The 16,216-nt window shown below is 49.9% G+C and overlaps 1 protein-coding gene across 1 annotated transcript in view; it reads left to right on the top strand.

The window, feature by feature from the left end:
- UBR1 (ubiquitin protein ligase E3 component n-recognin 1) overlaps positions 1-16,216 on the top strand; it is a 143,806-nt gene that overhangs the window by 42,368 nt on the left and 85,222 nt on the right. Inside the window, exons 9-13 of the mRNA XM_038740970.1 lie at positions 784-891; positions 2,999-3,087; positions 4,536-4,634; positions 11,432-11,589; positions 15,368-15,467. Of these exons, the coding sequence (XP_038596898.1) occupies positions 784-891; positions 2,999-3,087; positions 4,536-4,634; positions 11,432-11,589; positions 15,368-15,467 (554 nt within the window). The remainder of the gene's footprint in view (positions 1-783; positions 892-2,998; positions 3,088-4,535; positions 4,635-11,431; positions 11,590-15,367; positions 15,468-16,216) is intronic.

Genomic DNA, 16,216 nt, shown 5'->3' with positions numbered 1-16,216 from the left:
TTGTCAGCTGTGTGACTTTGGGCAAGTCACTTCTCTGGGCCTCAGTTCCCTCATCTGGAAAGTGGGGATTAAGACTGTGAGCCCCACGTGGGACAACCTGATCACCTTGTATCTACCCCAGCACTTAGAACAGGGCTTTGCACATAGTAAGTGCTTAACAAATGCCATCATTATTATTATTATTCTCTGGTCCTCAGTGACCTCATCTGTAAAATGGGGATTGACTGTCAGCCCCCCGTGGGGCAACCTGATCACCTGGGAACCTCCCCAACGCTTAGAACGGTGCTTTGCACGTAGTAAGCGCTTAATAAATGCCATCATTATTATTATTATCGGAGACTCTTATCTGGCTCCCTCCCCTTCTGGGCCGAAGGTGGGGACCAGACCGTGCTTGCCGAATCTTCCTCGGTCTAGCTAAAGCCCCAGAGTGTTGAACAGGCCCTCTACCCATTTCTTGTCTTCCTCTGGAGGGGTCTAGTCCCTTTAATCTTCCCCGCGTCCCCCGTCACACACTCCCAGACTGCTCTAGGGCTACAGAGCAACAGCCAGGCGTCGACTGCCGGGCAGCTGTTGCCCTTCATAGATGTCTAAGGATGCTCTTCTTACCTCTTGGGAAGCATCAACTCCCCCATACCCGGGGCCATCGGGTGGAACGGCAGCCGGAATCAGTCCGGAAGGTCGGCGTACGTAGGGATCTGCCGGCGGGGCCAACCGGGGGACCGCTTTTCCTTGGCTGGGCAGCGAGAGAAATGGGCTTGATTTGCACCCTCTCGTTTCTTCCAGGTGACTTCCGGCAGACGTTCTGCAAAGCGTGCCTCAGGGTGGACGTCAGCTCGGAGAGCCCCTGTCCCATAAGCAAGCTAATGCTCTGGGATGCGAAGCTCTATAAAGGTTGGTTGGGTCTTTCCTCGGTCCTTTGGAATTCACGCCAAATCCGGTTTTGTGAGGAACCCCCTTCGGCCGGGAATTGGGTGTCCTTAGCTTCCCCCGCGACTCCGGAAGAACTTAAGGTGCAGGCAGGCGGATACCGCGTGCCGAGAGGATTCTGGAGTTGAATCCGCAGGCCAGATCTTCTCAGACATCTGTCAGCCTTGGGATCTGAAACCAGCAACCGGGGATTTATCTTTAGAGCGGTAACCGCTCAACCCGTTGGAGCTAATGCTTCCGACGCCTATTTCCAACCTAGAGCAGAGAGCATCGGGAAAGACGTCATCAGATGTTTATCAGTTTTGGGATCTGAAACCAACAACCGGGGATTTATCTTTAGAGCAGTAACCGCTCAACCCGTTGGAGCTAATGCTTCCGACGCCTATTTCCAACCTAGAGCGGAGAGGGTCGGGAAAGACATCGTCAGACATTTATCAGCCTTGGGATCTGAAACCAACAACCGGGGATTTATCTTTAGAATGGTAACCGCTCAACCCGTTGGAGCTAATGCTTCCGACATCTATTTCCAACCTAGAGTGGAGGGCACTGGGAAAGACATCGTCAGACATTTATCAGCCTTGGGATCTGAAACCAACAACCGGGGATTTATCTTTAGAACGGTAACCGCTCAACCCGTTGGAGCTAATAATTCCGACGTCTATTTCCAACCTAGAGTGGAGGGCGTTGGGAAAGACATCGTCAGACATTTATCAGCCTTGGGATCTGAAACCAACAACCGGGGATTTATCTTTAGAGCGGTAACCGCTCAACCCGTTGGAGCTAATGCTTCCGACGCCTATTTCCAACCTAGAGCAGAGAGCGTTGGGAAAGACATCGTCAGACATTTATCAGTTTTGGGATCTGAAACCAACAACCGGGGATTTATCTTTAGAGCGGTAACCCCTCACCCCGTTTGGAGCTAATGCTTCCGACGTCTATTTCCAACCTACAGCGGAGAGCGTCGGGAAAGACATGGTCAGGCATTTATCAGCCTTGGGATCTGAAACCAACAACCGGGGATTTATCTTTAGAGTGGTGTAACCGCTCAACCCGTTGGAGCTAATGCTTCCGATGCCTATTTCCAACCTAGAGCGGAGAACGTCGGGAAAGACATCGAGACGCGGAATATAGTCGAAAAGAGGCAGTGGGGACTTGTACAGAGGAGCAGCGTGGCTCAGTGGAAGGACCCTGGGCTTTGGAGTCAGAGGTCATGGGTTCAAATCCCAGCTCTGCCAATTGTCAGCTGGGTGACTTGGGGCAAGTCACGTAACTTCTCTGGGCCTCAGTTACCTCATCTGTATAATGGGGATTAAGACTGCGAGCCACCTGTGGGACAACCTGATCGCCTAGTAACCTCCCCAGCGCTTCGAACGGTGCTTTGCACATAGTAAGCGCTTAATAAATGCCGTCATTATTATTATTATTATTATAATGCTTCTGGTTTCTAGTTCCAACCTGGAGCAGCAAGCATCGGGAAAGACATCGAGGCGTGGAATATAGTCGAAAAGAGGCAGTGGGGGCTTGTAGACTGAGGACCCTGCAAGGAGGGATATAGGAGCTTGGGGGTCTGGGTAGAGAGAAGGGCCAGCTCATTCCAGTCTAATCACTGAATGATCCATCAATCAATCAATCAATCGATCATATTTATTGAGCACTTTGTGCAGAGCACTGTACTAAGTGCTTGGGAAGTACAAGTTGGCAACATATAGAGACAGTCCCTACCCAACAGTGGGCTAAGAGTCTAGTCTAGAACACTGCCTGATTAAACTTCCGAAGGGCCAAAGTTCCCTTTGTCCGGGTCTCCCTGGATCTCCCCTGAACTCCCTCAACTTCCCCACTCCCGTAACATGGCCGGCACCATCCTCATCCCAGTCGGCCGGTCGCCGCGAGGGGCTTTGAAGCTGTTGGGCTGGGGGCGGCCGCTTCGCCCCAGTAGCCAGAGTGATAATACATTTAGCAGTCGATCGGACGGGGAGCCGAGTGAGGCCGATTGATTCGGACAGCGCGTTTCACCCTCCTGATTATGGGCAGGTCCTTCTTCCTTCCCCCAATTTAACATTAATCTGCGCAGGTGCCCGCAAGATACTTCATGAACTGATCTTCAGCAGTTTTTTCATGGAAATGGAATACAAAAAACTTTTTGCCGTGGAATTCGTGAAGGTAATTATCTGAGTCACGGCATCCTGTTACCGCTTCACTGACCACGCACCCTCCCTGTCTCCCCTCTCTTCTCCCGCCCTTTCGCTGAGAAACTCTCCGTTCCATTGGCTCTTCTTCTGGGTCTCATTTGTACTCCTTTTTGAATCCTTCCTTCCCCGTTCCCTAATGCTGCCTCGCTTTATTCTCGTTTCACTTTCCCTCGCCCGGCTGGCTTTCGTCACTCGTTTCTCGCGAGCGTGTGTGAGAAGGAGAGAGATTGTGAAAGTATATGTGGGGTTGCTTCTCTCCTTGGTCCCCCCCAGCCCCGTTCTCCGAAGACCGGGGGATTCAGCAGCTACACTCAGAAGCCCTAGCAGTGAGGCCTGGGTACTTGGGAGGTCAGTGAGGTTCGGGCTAGGGGACTTCCCGTGGGAACTGTAAGGACCACTGGGATTTGGTTCGGGTAGGGATGAGATGGCAGCGTGGCTCAGTGGAAAGAGAATGGGCTTTGGAGTCAGAGGTCATGGGGTCAAATCCCGACTCCGCCACTTGTCAGCTGTGTGACTTTGGGCAAGTCACTTAGCTTCTCTGGGCCTCAGTTCCCTCATCTGTAAAATGGGGATGAAGACTGTGAGCCCCATGTGGGACAACCTGATCACCTTGTAAACTCCCATGCGCTTAGAACAGTGCTTTGCACATAGTAAGCGTTTCATAAATGCCATAATAATTATTGTTATTATTATGGGAACTGCATTGGAGCTGGTGCGGAAAAGGTTGGGCCGTCAGTCAACGCCTTGTGATTCCTCATCTTCCACCCCGGGACCCGCAATGGGCTAAAAGTGCCGGGGGAGGCCCCTTCCCTCGTCCCACTTGCTCGTCGATCCCGGGGGGCCGGGGTGGGGACCGGATATGGAGAGGGCACTGCCCTGTCAGCCGACAGTGCCGAGGCGTAGAAGAGCAGATGCCGAGACTCGGAAGCCTCGTCCTGACGGTCCGAGCGGGGCCGGGGCGCAGGAGGGGGATGCCCAGACTCGGTTAGGACGCTTGAGCCTCGGAGGGAGCGGTGAGTGGAAAGGAGACAGGGAGGTGGCATTTGGAGAGGGCGTGCGACAGGATTAGTCGATGGCCTCCCTTGAATAAAGGCTTTGCAAAGCGGATAGGTAGCTAGGCACGGGGCGCGTTAGAGCAATAACGGTATAATTTTGTTGGGCAGGGACCATCTCTATGCTGCCAACTTGTACTTCCCAAGCGCTAGTACAGTGCTCTGCACACAGTAAGTGCTCAATAAATACGATCGAATGAATGAGAAAGCCGAGCCAGCGTGCCCAGCCAGAGCTTCGGGCCCCGCGGATTTTGGGGCGGTTGCCTCATCGGTAACGATGACAGGGCAGCGATTATTGCGTTTCTGCCGAGGGTTGTGATTCCGGACTTGGTGTGTTCTGAAGGATTTCCATTTGCTGATCTTACAGCATTATAAGATGCTGCAGAAAGAATACGTCAGCGATGATCACGACAGAAGCATCTCTGTGACGGCCCTATCTGTTCAGATATTTACCGTTCCTACCCTGGTAAGCACGTGTTATTTCTTTTTCCGTCTCGTGTTTTTTTCCCACCCTCAAGGGGTTCGCGAGTCCCGAGTGTACGTGTTCTCTAGCGGAAAGAGAATGGGGCTTAAGACCGAGCCCCCTTTTTCCTCTCCTCCACCCCATTCCCCCCCGCCCTACCTCCTTCCCCGGCTCCGCCAATTGTCAGCTGTGTGACTTTGGGCAGGTCACACTGCAAACTTGTGCTTCCCAAGCGCTCAGTATATTGCTCTGCACACAGTAAGCGCTCAATAAATACGATTGAATGAAGTCACTTCACTTCTCTGTGCCTCAGTTCCCTCATCTGTAAAATGGGGATGAAGACTGTGAGCCCCCCGTGGGACCACCTGATCACCTTGTATCGTCCCCAGCGCTTAGAACACCATATAGTAAGCGCTTAACAAATGCTGTCATTAATATTATTATTATTATTCCCCTCCCCACAGTACTTGTATATATATTTGTACAGATTTATTACTCTGTTTTACTAGTACATATTTACTCCTCTATTTATTTTGTTAATGATGTGCATCTAGCTTTAATTCCATTTGTTCTGACGACTTGACACCCGTCCACGTGTTTGGTTTTGTCGTCTGCCTCCCCCTTCTAGACCGGGAGCCCGTCATCGGGTAGGGACCGTCTCTAGATGTGGCCGACTTGTACTTCCCAAGCGCTTAGTACAGTGTTTTGCGCACAGTAAGCGCTTGATAAATACGATTGAATGAATGAATGAAAGAGACAGGAAACCCGGGCCCTGTCATGTCAACCTGCCTTTGGCCTGCCTGTGAATTTCAGCAAGTCCCTTAGTCTCTCGAAGCCTCAGTTTCCTGCCTCGAGGGGTTGGAGGATGACTTTAACAGAAGCCCATATGATGTTGGAAAGGGCGGGAAGAAAGGAATTACGAGGAAAGGAGCCGGGGTCGTCTGAAACACGTTCTATGTATAGTTCTCGGACCCTCACAGTCTGTAATAGCTGCTTTCTTGGGATGTAATATAATATGTACACATGTTTGTACATATTAATTACTCTATTTGACTTGTGCATATGTATTCTATTTATTTTGTTTTGTTAATAAGTTTTGTTTTGTCGTCTGTTCTCCCCCTTCTAGACCGTAAGCCCGTTGTCGGGTAGGGACCACCTCTATATGTTGCCAACTTGTACTTCCCAAGCGCTTGGTCCAGTGCTCTGCACACAGTAAGCGCTCGATAAATACGACTGAATAGATGAATGAATGAAAGAGACGGGAAACCCAGGGCCTGTCATGTCAACCTGCCTTTGGCCTGCCTGTGAATTTCAGCAAGTCCCTTAGTCTCTCGGAGCCTCAGTTTCCTGTCTCGAGGGGTTGGAGGGTGACTTTAGAAGAAGCCTGTGTGATGTTGGAATGGGCGGGAAGAAAGGAATTACGAGGAAAGGAGCCGGAGTCTTCTTAGAAACGTTCTATGTATAGTTCTCTGACCATCACAGTCTGTAATAGCTGCCTTCTTGGGATATAATATAATATATACGGATATGTTTGTATATATTAATTACTCTATTTGACTTGTACATATTCTATTTCTTTTATTTTGTTAATATGTCTTGTTTTGTCGTCTGTTCTCCCCCTTCTAGACTGTGAGCCCGCTGTCGGGTAGGGACCGTCTCTAGATGTTGCCAACTTCCAAGCGCTTAGTACAGTGCTGTGCACACAGTAAGTGCTCAATAAATACGATGGAACGAATGAATGAAAGACCTTCACCCTCCCCTCCTTCAAAGCCGTATTTAAATCCCATCTCCTCCAACAGCCCTTCCCCGCCTAAGCCCTTATTTCTCCAGCTCCGTCTCCTTTCTGCGTCACCCTTGTGCCTGGATTTTTTTTACCCTTCATTCACCCCACCTTCGGCCCCAGAGCACTTAGGGAGATATCCCTAATTGATTTACTTTAATTCTTTTTGTTCTGACTTGAAACCTGTTCAAATGTTTTGTTTTGTTGTCTGTTCTTAAGGAATTATGAGGAAAGGAGACGGGGTCTTCTTAGACACGTTCTATGTACAGTTCTGTGACTCACGCAGTCTGTAATAGCTGCTTTCTTGGGATAGAAAAATTGTAGAATTTGGGGGAATTTTAACAGTATCATAAGATGCTGCCGAGAGAGTACATCAGCGATGATCGTGACAGAAGCGTCTCTGTGATGGCCGTCCGGTTATCTGCCACATGTATCCCCCTGGAAGACCCTCACAGTCTGTAATAGCTGCTTTCTTGGGATCGAAAAATTGTAGAATTTGGGGGAATTCTGACGGTATCATAAGATGCTGCAGAAAGAGTACGGCAGCGATGATCGTGACAGAAGCGTCTTTGTGACGGCCGTCCGGTTATCTGCTACATGTATCCCCCTGGAAGACCCTCGCAGTCTGTAATAGCTGCTTTCTTGGGGTAGAAAAATTGTAGAATTTGGGGGAATTCTAACAGTATCATAAGATGCTGCAGAAAGAGTACATCAGCGATGATCGTGACAGAAGCATCTCTGTGACGGTCGTCCGGTTATCTGCCACATCTGTCCCCCTGGAAGACCCTCACAGTCTGTCACAGCTGCTTTCTTGGGATCGAAAAATTGTAGAATTTGGGGGAATTCTAACGGTATCATAAGATGCTGCAGAAAGAGTCCATCAGCGATGATCGTGACAGAAGCATCTCTGTGACGGCCGTCCGGTTATCTGCCACATGTATCCCCCTGGAAGACCCTCACAGTCTGTAATAGCTGCTTTCTTTGGGTAGAAAAATTGTAGAATTTGGGGGAATTTTAACGGTATCATTAGATGCTGCAGACAGAGTACATCAGCGATGGTCATGAAAGAAGCGTCTCTGTGACGGCCGTCTGGTTATCTGCCACATCTATGCCCCTGAAGGACCCTCACAGTCTGTAATAGCTGCTTTCTTGGGGTAGAAAAATTGTAGAATTTGGGGGAATTCTAACAGTATCGTAAGATGCTGCAGAAAGAGTACGGCAGCGATGATCGTGACAGAAGCATCTCTGTGACGGCCGTTCGGTTATCTGCCACGTGTATCCCCGTGGAGGACCCTCACAGTCTGTAATAGCTGCTTTCTTGGGGTAGAAAAATTGTAGAATATGGGGGAATTCTAACGGTATCATAAGATGCTGCAGAAAGAGTACATCAGCGATGATCATGACAGAAGCGTCTCTGTGACGGTCGTCCGGTTATCTGCCACATGTATCCCCCTGGAAGACCCTCACAGTCTGTAATAGGTGCTTTCTTGGGGTAGAAAAATTGTAGAATTCGGGGGAATTCTAACGGTATCATAAGATGCTGCAGAAAGCATACATCAGCGATGATCACGACAGAAGCATCTCTGTGACGGCCATCCGGTTATCTGCCACATCTAGCCCCCGGAAGACTTCTCTCCGAGGCGAGGGCACCCCACCCAAAATGGGAAGACCCCAGTCCATTCTCTCTTTCTCGCTTTTTTCTTTTCTCCCGTTCTCCACCCTTGCTCTCCCCCCGCCTGGATCAAAACCCAACTCCGAGAACGGCTCTCAAGGTCCCCCCTGTCCTACCTAGGTCAGCCGCTTCCCTGCAAAATCAATCAATCAATCAGTCGTATTTATTGAGCACTTACTGTGTGCAGAGCACTGTACTAAGCGCTTGGGAAGTCCAAGTTGGCAACATATAGAGACGGTCCCTACCCAACAGTGAGCTCACAGTCTAGAAGGGGTCACACCGGGAAACTCCCCTTCCCCTCTGCAGTTTTGAACAAGGACGGTCCTCTGCAGTGGATTTCCAGACTGTGAGCCCACTGTCGGGTAGGGACTGTCTCTATGTGTTGCCAACTTGGACTTCCCAAGCGCTTTAGTACAGTGCTCTGCACACAGTACGCGCTCAATAGCTCAATAAATACGATTGAATGAATGAATGAATGAATGTACTTCCCAAGTGCTTAGTACAGTGCTCTGCACACAGTAAGCGCTCAATAAATACAATTGAATGAATGAATGTACTTCCCAAGCACTTAGTACAGTGCTCTGCACACAGTAAGCACTCAATAAATCATCATCAATTGTATTTATTGAGCGCTTACTATGTGCAGAGCACTGTACTAAGCGCTTGGGAAGTACAAATTGGCAACATATAGAGACAGTCCCTACCCAACAGTGGGCTCACAGTCTAAAAGGAGGAGACAGAGAACAAAACCAAACATACTAACAAAATAAAATAAATAGGATAGATATGTACAAGTAAAATAAATAAATAGAGTAATAAATATGTACAACCATATATCCATATATACAGGTGCTGTGGGGAAGGGAAGGAGGTAAGATGGGGGGGATGGAGGGGGGACGAGGGGGAGAGGAAGGAAGGGGCTCAGTCTGGGAAGGCTTCCTCGAGGAGGTGAGCTCTCAGCAGGGCCTTGAAGGGAGGAAGAGATCTAGGTTGGCCGATGTGGGGAGGGAGGGCATTCCAGGCCCGGGGGATGACGTGGGCCGGGGGTCGATGGCGGGACAGGTGAGAACGAGGCCCGGTGAGGAGATTAGCAGCAGAAGAGCAGAGGGTGCGGGCTGGGCTGGAGAAGGAGAGAAGGGAGGGGAGGTAGGAGGGGGCGAGGGGATGGACAGCCTTGAAGCCCAGGGTGGGGAGTTTCTGCCTGATGCGCAGATTGATTGATAACCACTGGAGATTTTTGAGGAGGGGAGTAACATGCCCAGAGCGTTTCTGGACAAAGACAATCCGGGCAGCTGCGTGAAGTATGGATTGAAGTGGGGAGAGACAAGAAGATGGGAGATCAGAGAGAAGGCTGATGCGGTAGTCCAGACGGGATAGGATGAGAGCTTGAACGAGCAGGGTAGCGGTATGGATGGAGAGGAAAGGGCGGATCTTGGCAACGTTGCGGAGCTGAGACCGGCAGGTTTTGGTGACGGCTTGGATGTGAGGGGTGAATGAGAGAGTGGAGTCGAGGATGACACCAAGGTCGCGGACTTGTGAGACAGGAAGGTTGGTAGTGCCATCAACAGAGATGGGAAAGTCAGGGCAGGGTTTGGGAGGGAAGACAAAGAGTTCAGTCTTGGACATGTTGAGTTTTAGGTGGTGGGCAGACATGCAGATGGAGATGTCCTGAAGGCAGGAGGAAATGCCAGCCTAGAGAGAGGGGGAGAGAGCAGGGGCAGAGATGTAGATCTGGGTGTCATCAGCGTAGAGATGATAGTTGAAGCCGTGGGAGCGAATGAGGTCACCAAGGGAGTGAGTGTAGATCGAGAACAGAAGGGGACCAAGCACTGAACCTTGGGGAACCCCCACAGTAAGGGGGTGGGAGGGGGAGGAGGAGCCTGCAAAAGAGACTGAGAATGAACGACCGGAGAGGTAAGAGGAGAACCAGGAGAGGATGGAGTCTGTGAAGCCAAGGTCAGATAGCGTGTTGAGGAGAAGGGGGTGGTCCGCAGTGTCGAAGGCAGCTGAGAGGTCGAGGAGGATTAGGACAGAGTAGGAGCCGTTGGATTTGGCAAGCAGGAGGTCATTGGTGACCTTTGAGAGGGCAGTTTCCGTGGAATGTAGGGGACGGAAGCCAGACTGGAGGGGGTCGAGGCGAGAGTTGGTGTTGAGGAATTCGAGGCAGCGTGTGTAGACAACTCGTTCAAGGAGTTTGGGAAGGAATGGTAGGAGGGCGATGGGGCGATAACTAGAAGGTGAGGTGGGGTCAAGAGGGGTTTTTTAGGATGGGAGAGACATGGGCATGTTTGAAGGCAGAGGGGAAGGAACCAGTGGAGAGTGAGCGGTTGAAGATGGAAGTTAAGGAGGGGAGAAGGGATGGAGCGAGAGATTTCATGAGATGAGAGGGAATGGGGTCAGAAGCACAGGTGGCCGGAGTAGCACTTGAGAGGAGGGAGGAGAGCTCCTCTGAGGAGACTGCTGGGAAGGATGGGAGGGTAGCGGAGAGTGTTGAGAGCTGGGGAGTTGGAGAAAGTGGGGGAGTGACTTTGGGGAGGTTGGACCTGATGGATTTAATTTTGTCAATGAAGTAGGAGGCCAGATCGTTGGGGGTGAGGGAAGGAGGAGGGGGAGGAACCGGGGGCCTGAGAAGGGAGTTGAATGTACGGAAGAGCTGGCGGGGGTGATGGGCATGGGGGTCAATAAGGGAGAAGAAATAGTTTTGTCTGGCAGAGGAAAGGGCTGAGTTAAGACAGGAAAGGATAAACTTGAAGTGAACGGGGTTGGCATGGTGTTTAGACTTTCGCCAGCAGCGTTCGGCAGCTCGAGCATAAGAGCGAAGGAGTCGGACAGTGGCAGTGATCCAGGTTCTGTGGGTTAGTGGTACGAGAGCGGCGAAGGGAAAGGGGAGCGAGGGAGTCGAGCTGAGTAGAAAGGGGAGAGTTGAGAGCAGTAATGTGATCATGAAGACTGGGTCTTGAACAGTCTAGAAGGGGGAGACAGACAACAAAACAGAACATACTAACGTAATAAAATAAACAGAACAGCAAGAAAACTATCCCGACGGACACCGAGAGGTCGGTAAATTCCAGTGAAAGAATACTAATATAGCCCAGGTATCCCAACTTTTCGATCATCACAACTAGCTGTGGTCTCGGTTCCGATCACGTGCATTTTACAGCGCGTTGACTAACTCCATGAAGAGCAGGGACCACCCCAGCCCCTCCTGTGTTTCCGCGTGGGCGGGGAATGTATTGTCCTCTCCCGAGCATTCAGTACACCGCCCTATACCCAGCACCTGCTCCAGGAACACCACTGCTCGATTGAGGACGTCAGAAACAGTAAATACAAATTCACCTCTCAATGCAGGCCCGTCACCTCATTGAAGAACAAAACGTCATCTCCGTCATCACTGAAACCCTCCTGGAAGTGTTGCCCGAGTATTTGGACAAGAACGGCAAATTCAACTTCCAGGGCTACAGCCAAGACAAGCTGGGAAGAGTGTATGCAATTATCTGTGACCTCAAGTAAGTGGGTCGTGGGTGGCGCGGGTTCTTCCCGTCTCGCTCGCTTTTCCTAAGCACCTCTCTGCGTTGGGGAGCTCATGGGCAGTGGGGGGGAGAGACACGAGCTAATAATAATAACGACGGCATTTGTTAAGCGCTTACTATGCGCAAAGCGCCGTTCTGAGCGCTGGGGCGGTTACAAGGGGATCAGGTTGTCCCACGGGGGGCTCACGGTCTTCATCCCCGTTTTCCAGATGAGGTCACTGAGGCCGAGAGGACTCAAGTGGCTTGCCCAAATAATAATAATGATGGTATTTATTAAACGCTTACTATGTGCAAAGCACTGTTCTAAGCGCTGGGGTAGATACAAGTTGTTCCACATGGGGCTCACAGACTTAATCCCCATTTGACAGGTAAGGTAACCGAGGCCCAGAGAAGTGAAGTGACTTGCCCAAAGTCACCCAGCTGACAAGTGGAGGAGCTGGGATTTGAACCCATTACCTCTGACTCCAAAGCCCGGGCTCTTTCCACTGAGCCACGCTCCTTCTCTAAAGTCACACAGCTTACAAGTGGCGGCGCCGGGATCTCATTGGCAGTGAGGGGGAGAGACACGAGATAATAATAATAATAATAATAATAATAATAATAATAATAATAATAATAATAATAATAATGGCATTTATTAGGCACTTACTATGTGCAAAGCACCGTTCTGAGCGCTGGGGTGGTTACAAGGGGATCAGGTTGTCCCGCGGGGGGCTCACAGTCTAAATCCCCATTTTCCAGATGAGGGAACTGAGGCCCAGAGAAGTGAAGTGACTTGCCCGAAGTTACACAGCTTACAAGTGGCGGAGCCGGGATCTCATTGGCAGTGAGGGGGAGAGACACGAGATGATGATGATGATAATAATAATAATAATAATAATAATAATAATAATAATAATAATAATAATAATGGCATTTATTAAGCACTTACTATGTGCAAAGCACTGTTCTGAGCTCTGGGGCAGCTACAAGGGGATCAGATTGTCCCACGGTGGGCTCACAGTCTTCATGCCCATTTGACAGTTGAGGTCACTGAGGCCCAGAGAAGTGACATGACTTGCCCAAAGTCACACAGCTCACAAGTGGCAGAGCTGGGATCACATTGGCAGTGAGGGGGAGAGACACGAGATAATAATACTAATGATGGCATTTATTAAGCACTTACTATGTGCAAAGCACTGTTCTAAGCGCTGGGGCGGTTACAAGGGGATCAGGTTGTCCCACGGGGGGCTCACAGTCTTAGTCCCCATTTGACAGATGAGGGAACTGAGGCCCAGAGAAGTGAAGTGACTTGCCCAAAGTCACACATCTTACAAGTGGCGGAGCCGGGATCTTATTGGCAGTGAGGGGGAGAGACACGAGATGATAATAAGAATAATAATAATGGCATTTATTAAGCGCTTACTATGTGCAAAGCACTGTTCTGAGCGCTGGGGCGGTTACAAGGGGATCAGGTTGTTCCACGGGGGGCTCAGTCTTCATCCCCATTTTCCAGATGAGGTCACTGAGGCCCAGAGAAGCTAAGTGACTTGCCCAAAGTCACCCAGCTGACAGTCGGTGGAGCCGGGATTTGAACCCATGACCTCTGACTCCAAAGCCCGGGCTCTTTCCACGGAGCCCCGCTGCTTCTCACCAGAGATGGTGGTCCCCAAGTCTCAGGGGTGACGCCGTCTAAACTCCAGGGTGGCAGGGAGATCGGTCCCTCCAAAGAACTGCCCCCTCAGCCCCCCGGCTCCTCCGTGTACAACTGTATTTTAACGTCTCCCCAACTGGACTCCACCGTCTCTGTGGTTGGGGAGTGCGTCTACCAACTGTGTTGTCGCGTACCCTCTAGAGCGGCAGAGAAGCAGCGTGGCTCCGTGGAAAGAGCCCGGGCTCGGGCGTCGGAGGTCGTGGGTTCTAATCCCGCCTCCGCCAGCTGGCAGCTGGGTGACTTTGGGCGAGTCACTTCTTAGAACAGTGCTTGGCACATAGTAAGCGCTTTATAAATGCCATCATTATTGTTATTCTCTGCGCCTCAGTTTCCTCATCTGTAAAACGGGGATTGAGACCGTGAGCACCACGTGGGGCAACCCTGATTACTTTATATTCCCCCCTTCCACCGCTTAGAACAGTTCTTGGCACATAGTAAGCGCTTTATAAATGCCGTCATTATAGTTATTCTCCGCGCCTCTGTTCCCTCATCCGTAAAACGGGGATTAAGACCATGGGACAACCTTGGTTACTTTATATTCCCCCCTTCCACCGCTTAGAACAGTGCTTGGCACAGAGTAAGTGCTTTATAAATGCCATCATCATTATTATTCTCTGTGCCTCAGTTCCCTCATCTGTAAAACAGGGATTAAGACTGTGAGCCCTACGTGGGACAACCTTGATTACTTTATATTCCCCCCTTCCATCGCTTAGAGTAGTGCTTGGCACATAGTAAGTGCTTTATAAATGCCATCATTATTATTATTCTCTGCGCCTCAGTTTCCTCATCTGTAAAACGGGGATTGAGACCGTGAGCCCCACATGGGATAACCTGGATTACTTTATATTCCCCCCTTCCACCACTTAGAACAGTGCTTGGCACATAGTAAGTGCTTTATAAATGCCCTCATTATTGTTATTCTCCGTGCCTCAGTTCCCTCATCTGTAAAGCGGGGATTAAGACCATGAGCCCCACATGGGACAACCTTGATTACTTTATATTTCCCCATCCACCGCTTAGAACAGTGCTTGGCACATAGTAAGCGCTTTATAAATGCCATCATTATTATTATTTTCTGCGCCTCAGTTCCCTCATCTGTAAAACGGGGATGAAGACTGTGAGCCCCACGTGGGACAACCCTGATTACTTTATATTCCCCCCTTTCACTGCTTAGAGCAGTGCTCGGCACATACTAACCGCTTTATAAATGCCATCATTATTATTATTCTCTGCGCCTCAGTTCCCTCATCTGTAAAACGGGGATGAAGACTGTGAGCCCTCCGTGGGACAACCTGATCACCTTGTAACCTCCCCAGCGCTTAGAATAGTGCTTTGCACATACTAAGCGCTTAATAAATGCCATCATTATTATTATTATTATTATAGAGCAGAAGCAGTCCTTAAAAGACGCCTTCATTCAGTACCCAGGACACAATGCATCATCTCCCTTTGCGTATTCATTCATTCATTCTGTCGTATTTATTGAGCGCTTACTGTGTGCAGAGCACTGTACTAAGCGCTTGGGAAGTCCAAGTTGGCAACAAATAGAGACGGTCCCTACCCGACAGTGGGCTCAGTCTAGAAAGCGGAGATACGCAACAAAACATATAAACCAAATAAAATCAATAGAATAAATACGTACAAGTAAAATGAATAAATAAATAGAGTAATAAATATGTACAAACCTTTATACATATGCCGGTAGATCCTCTTAAGTTTTGTCAACGTGAATGTGTATCTTTCATGGAACTGTCGTCGAAGACTGTAGAACTTCAGTCGGAAAGCCCATTCTGAGAATCCGACCCCGAGCCTTTTGGGTTGTATTCCTTGCTGTCCTTTTCGCCCCGCGGTTTCTGACCCGCTCTATTATTAAAGATTTAAAAGAGCGTCCACGTAGGGCGGCTCTGTCGTTTTGATGGTTCATTAGGTCTAATCCGGTAAAAGTCACCTTGATTAGTTGTTGGAAGTCTGCCGAGTGTGAGTTTTAAAACGAACTCCCGATTCGTCCAGTTGTTGTTCCATTCGGTGCCTATCTGAGACACCCCCCTCTCTCCTGAACAGATACATACTGATCAGCAAACCCCCGGTATGGACCGACCGGCTGAGGAGTCAGTTTCTCGAAGGCTTTCGATCTTTTTTGAAGATTCTCGCATGCATGCAGGTACATATTCTCTTCATTAATGAAAATTCTCCAGGCATTTTCCTGTCTGCCACGTTCCATTTTTTTCCCACGCCGGCCCGCTCTCACCGGTCTTCTCTTCACCAGAGGATTTTAAAAACGTTTTTTAGGTGGAGAGCGATGACGGCTTGGAGATCGGATAACCGAAAGATGGGTTTCTGATTCCCGGTAACTCCCTCACAGTTTCGGATGAGGAAGGAACGGGTTGAGAAGCCCCCGATTGGGGCCGCGGGGGACCGTTTCTAGTGGCATCTGCTCCCCGGGATAACAGTAGACACGGAGAAGGCAGAAAGTAGACTCGTCGGGGCCGACGGGGAGTTGACCAGAAGCCTGGATGCGAAAGGGGAGGACCCGTCTGTGCTGGTTGCCATAGCAACCAGACCCGGATCGTGGCTTTAAGTAGTGAGAAAGTCATCGGAAGGGTCAGGCACAGAACTCTGATGTGCGACTTTCTGTTTTTATCGCCTTGGATCTGCTTGTTTGGTGTTTGGGGCTTTTTTTATATCTATGCTGATCTATTTTTTAGGCTGCGTACTTCCGGTGATCAGGGGCCACCTCTGGGTAACTTGGTTTGACTAATGTTAAGCCAAGCACCTGACGAATGGCCCTTCATCACTTATTTTTTTTTACCACGCGCATGGCAACCAGTGCCTTTCTCCCCTCCCAGCCTCATCCTCTGTCTTTTCGTTCCGACCGAGTTCCTTCTTCCCGCGTCTCCCGTCTCTGTTGCA

Source organism: Tachyglossus aculeatus (assembly GCF_015852505.1).
Source record: "Tachyglossus aculeatus isolate mTacAcu1 chromosome 12 unlocalized genomic scaffold, mTacAcu1.pri SUPER_6_unloc_1, whole genome shotgun sequence".
Taxonomy (NCBI): Eukaryota; Metazoa; Chordata; class Mammalia; order Monotremata; family Tachyglossidae; genus Tachyglossus; species Tachyglossus aculeatus.
Note: the sequence above shows the minus strand (reverse complement) of the source record. Positions and strands in the feature narration are given on the sequence as shown.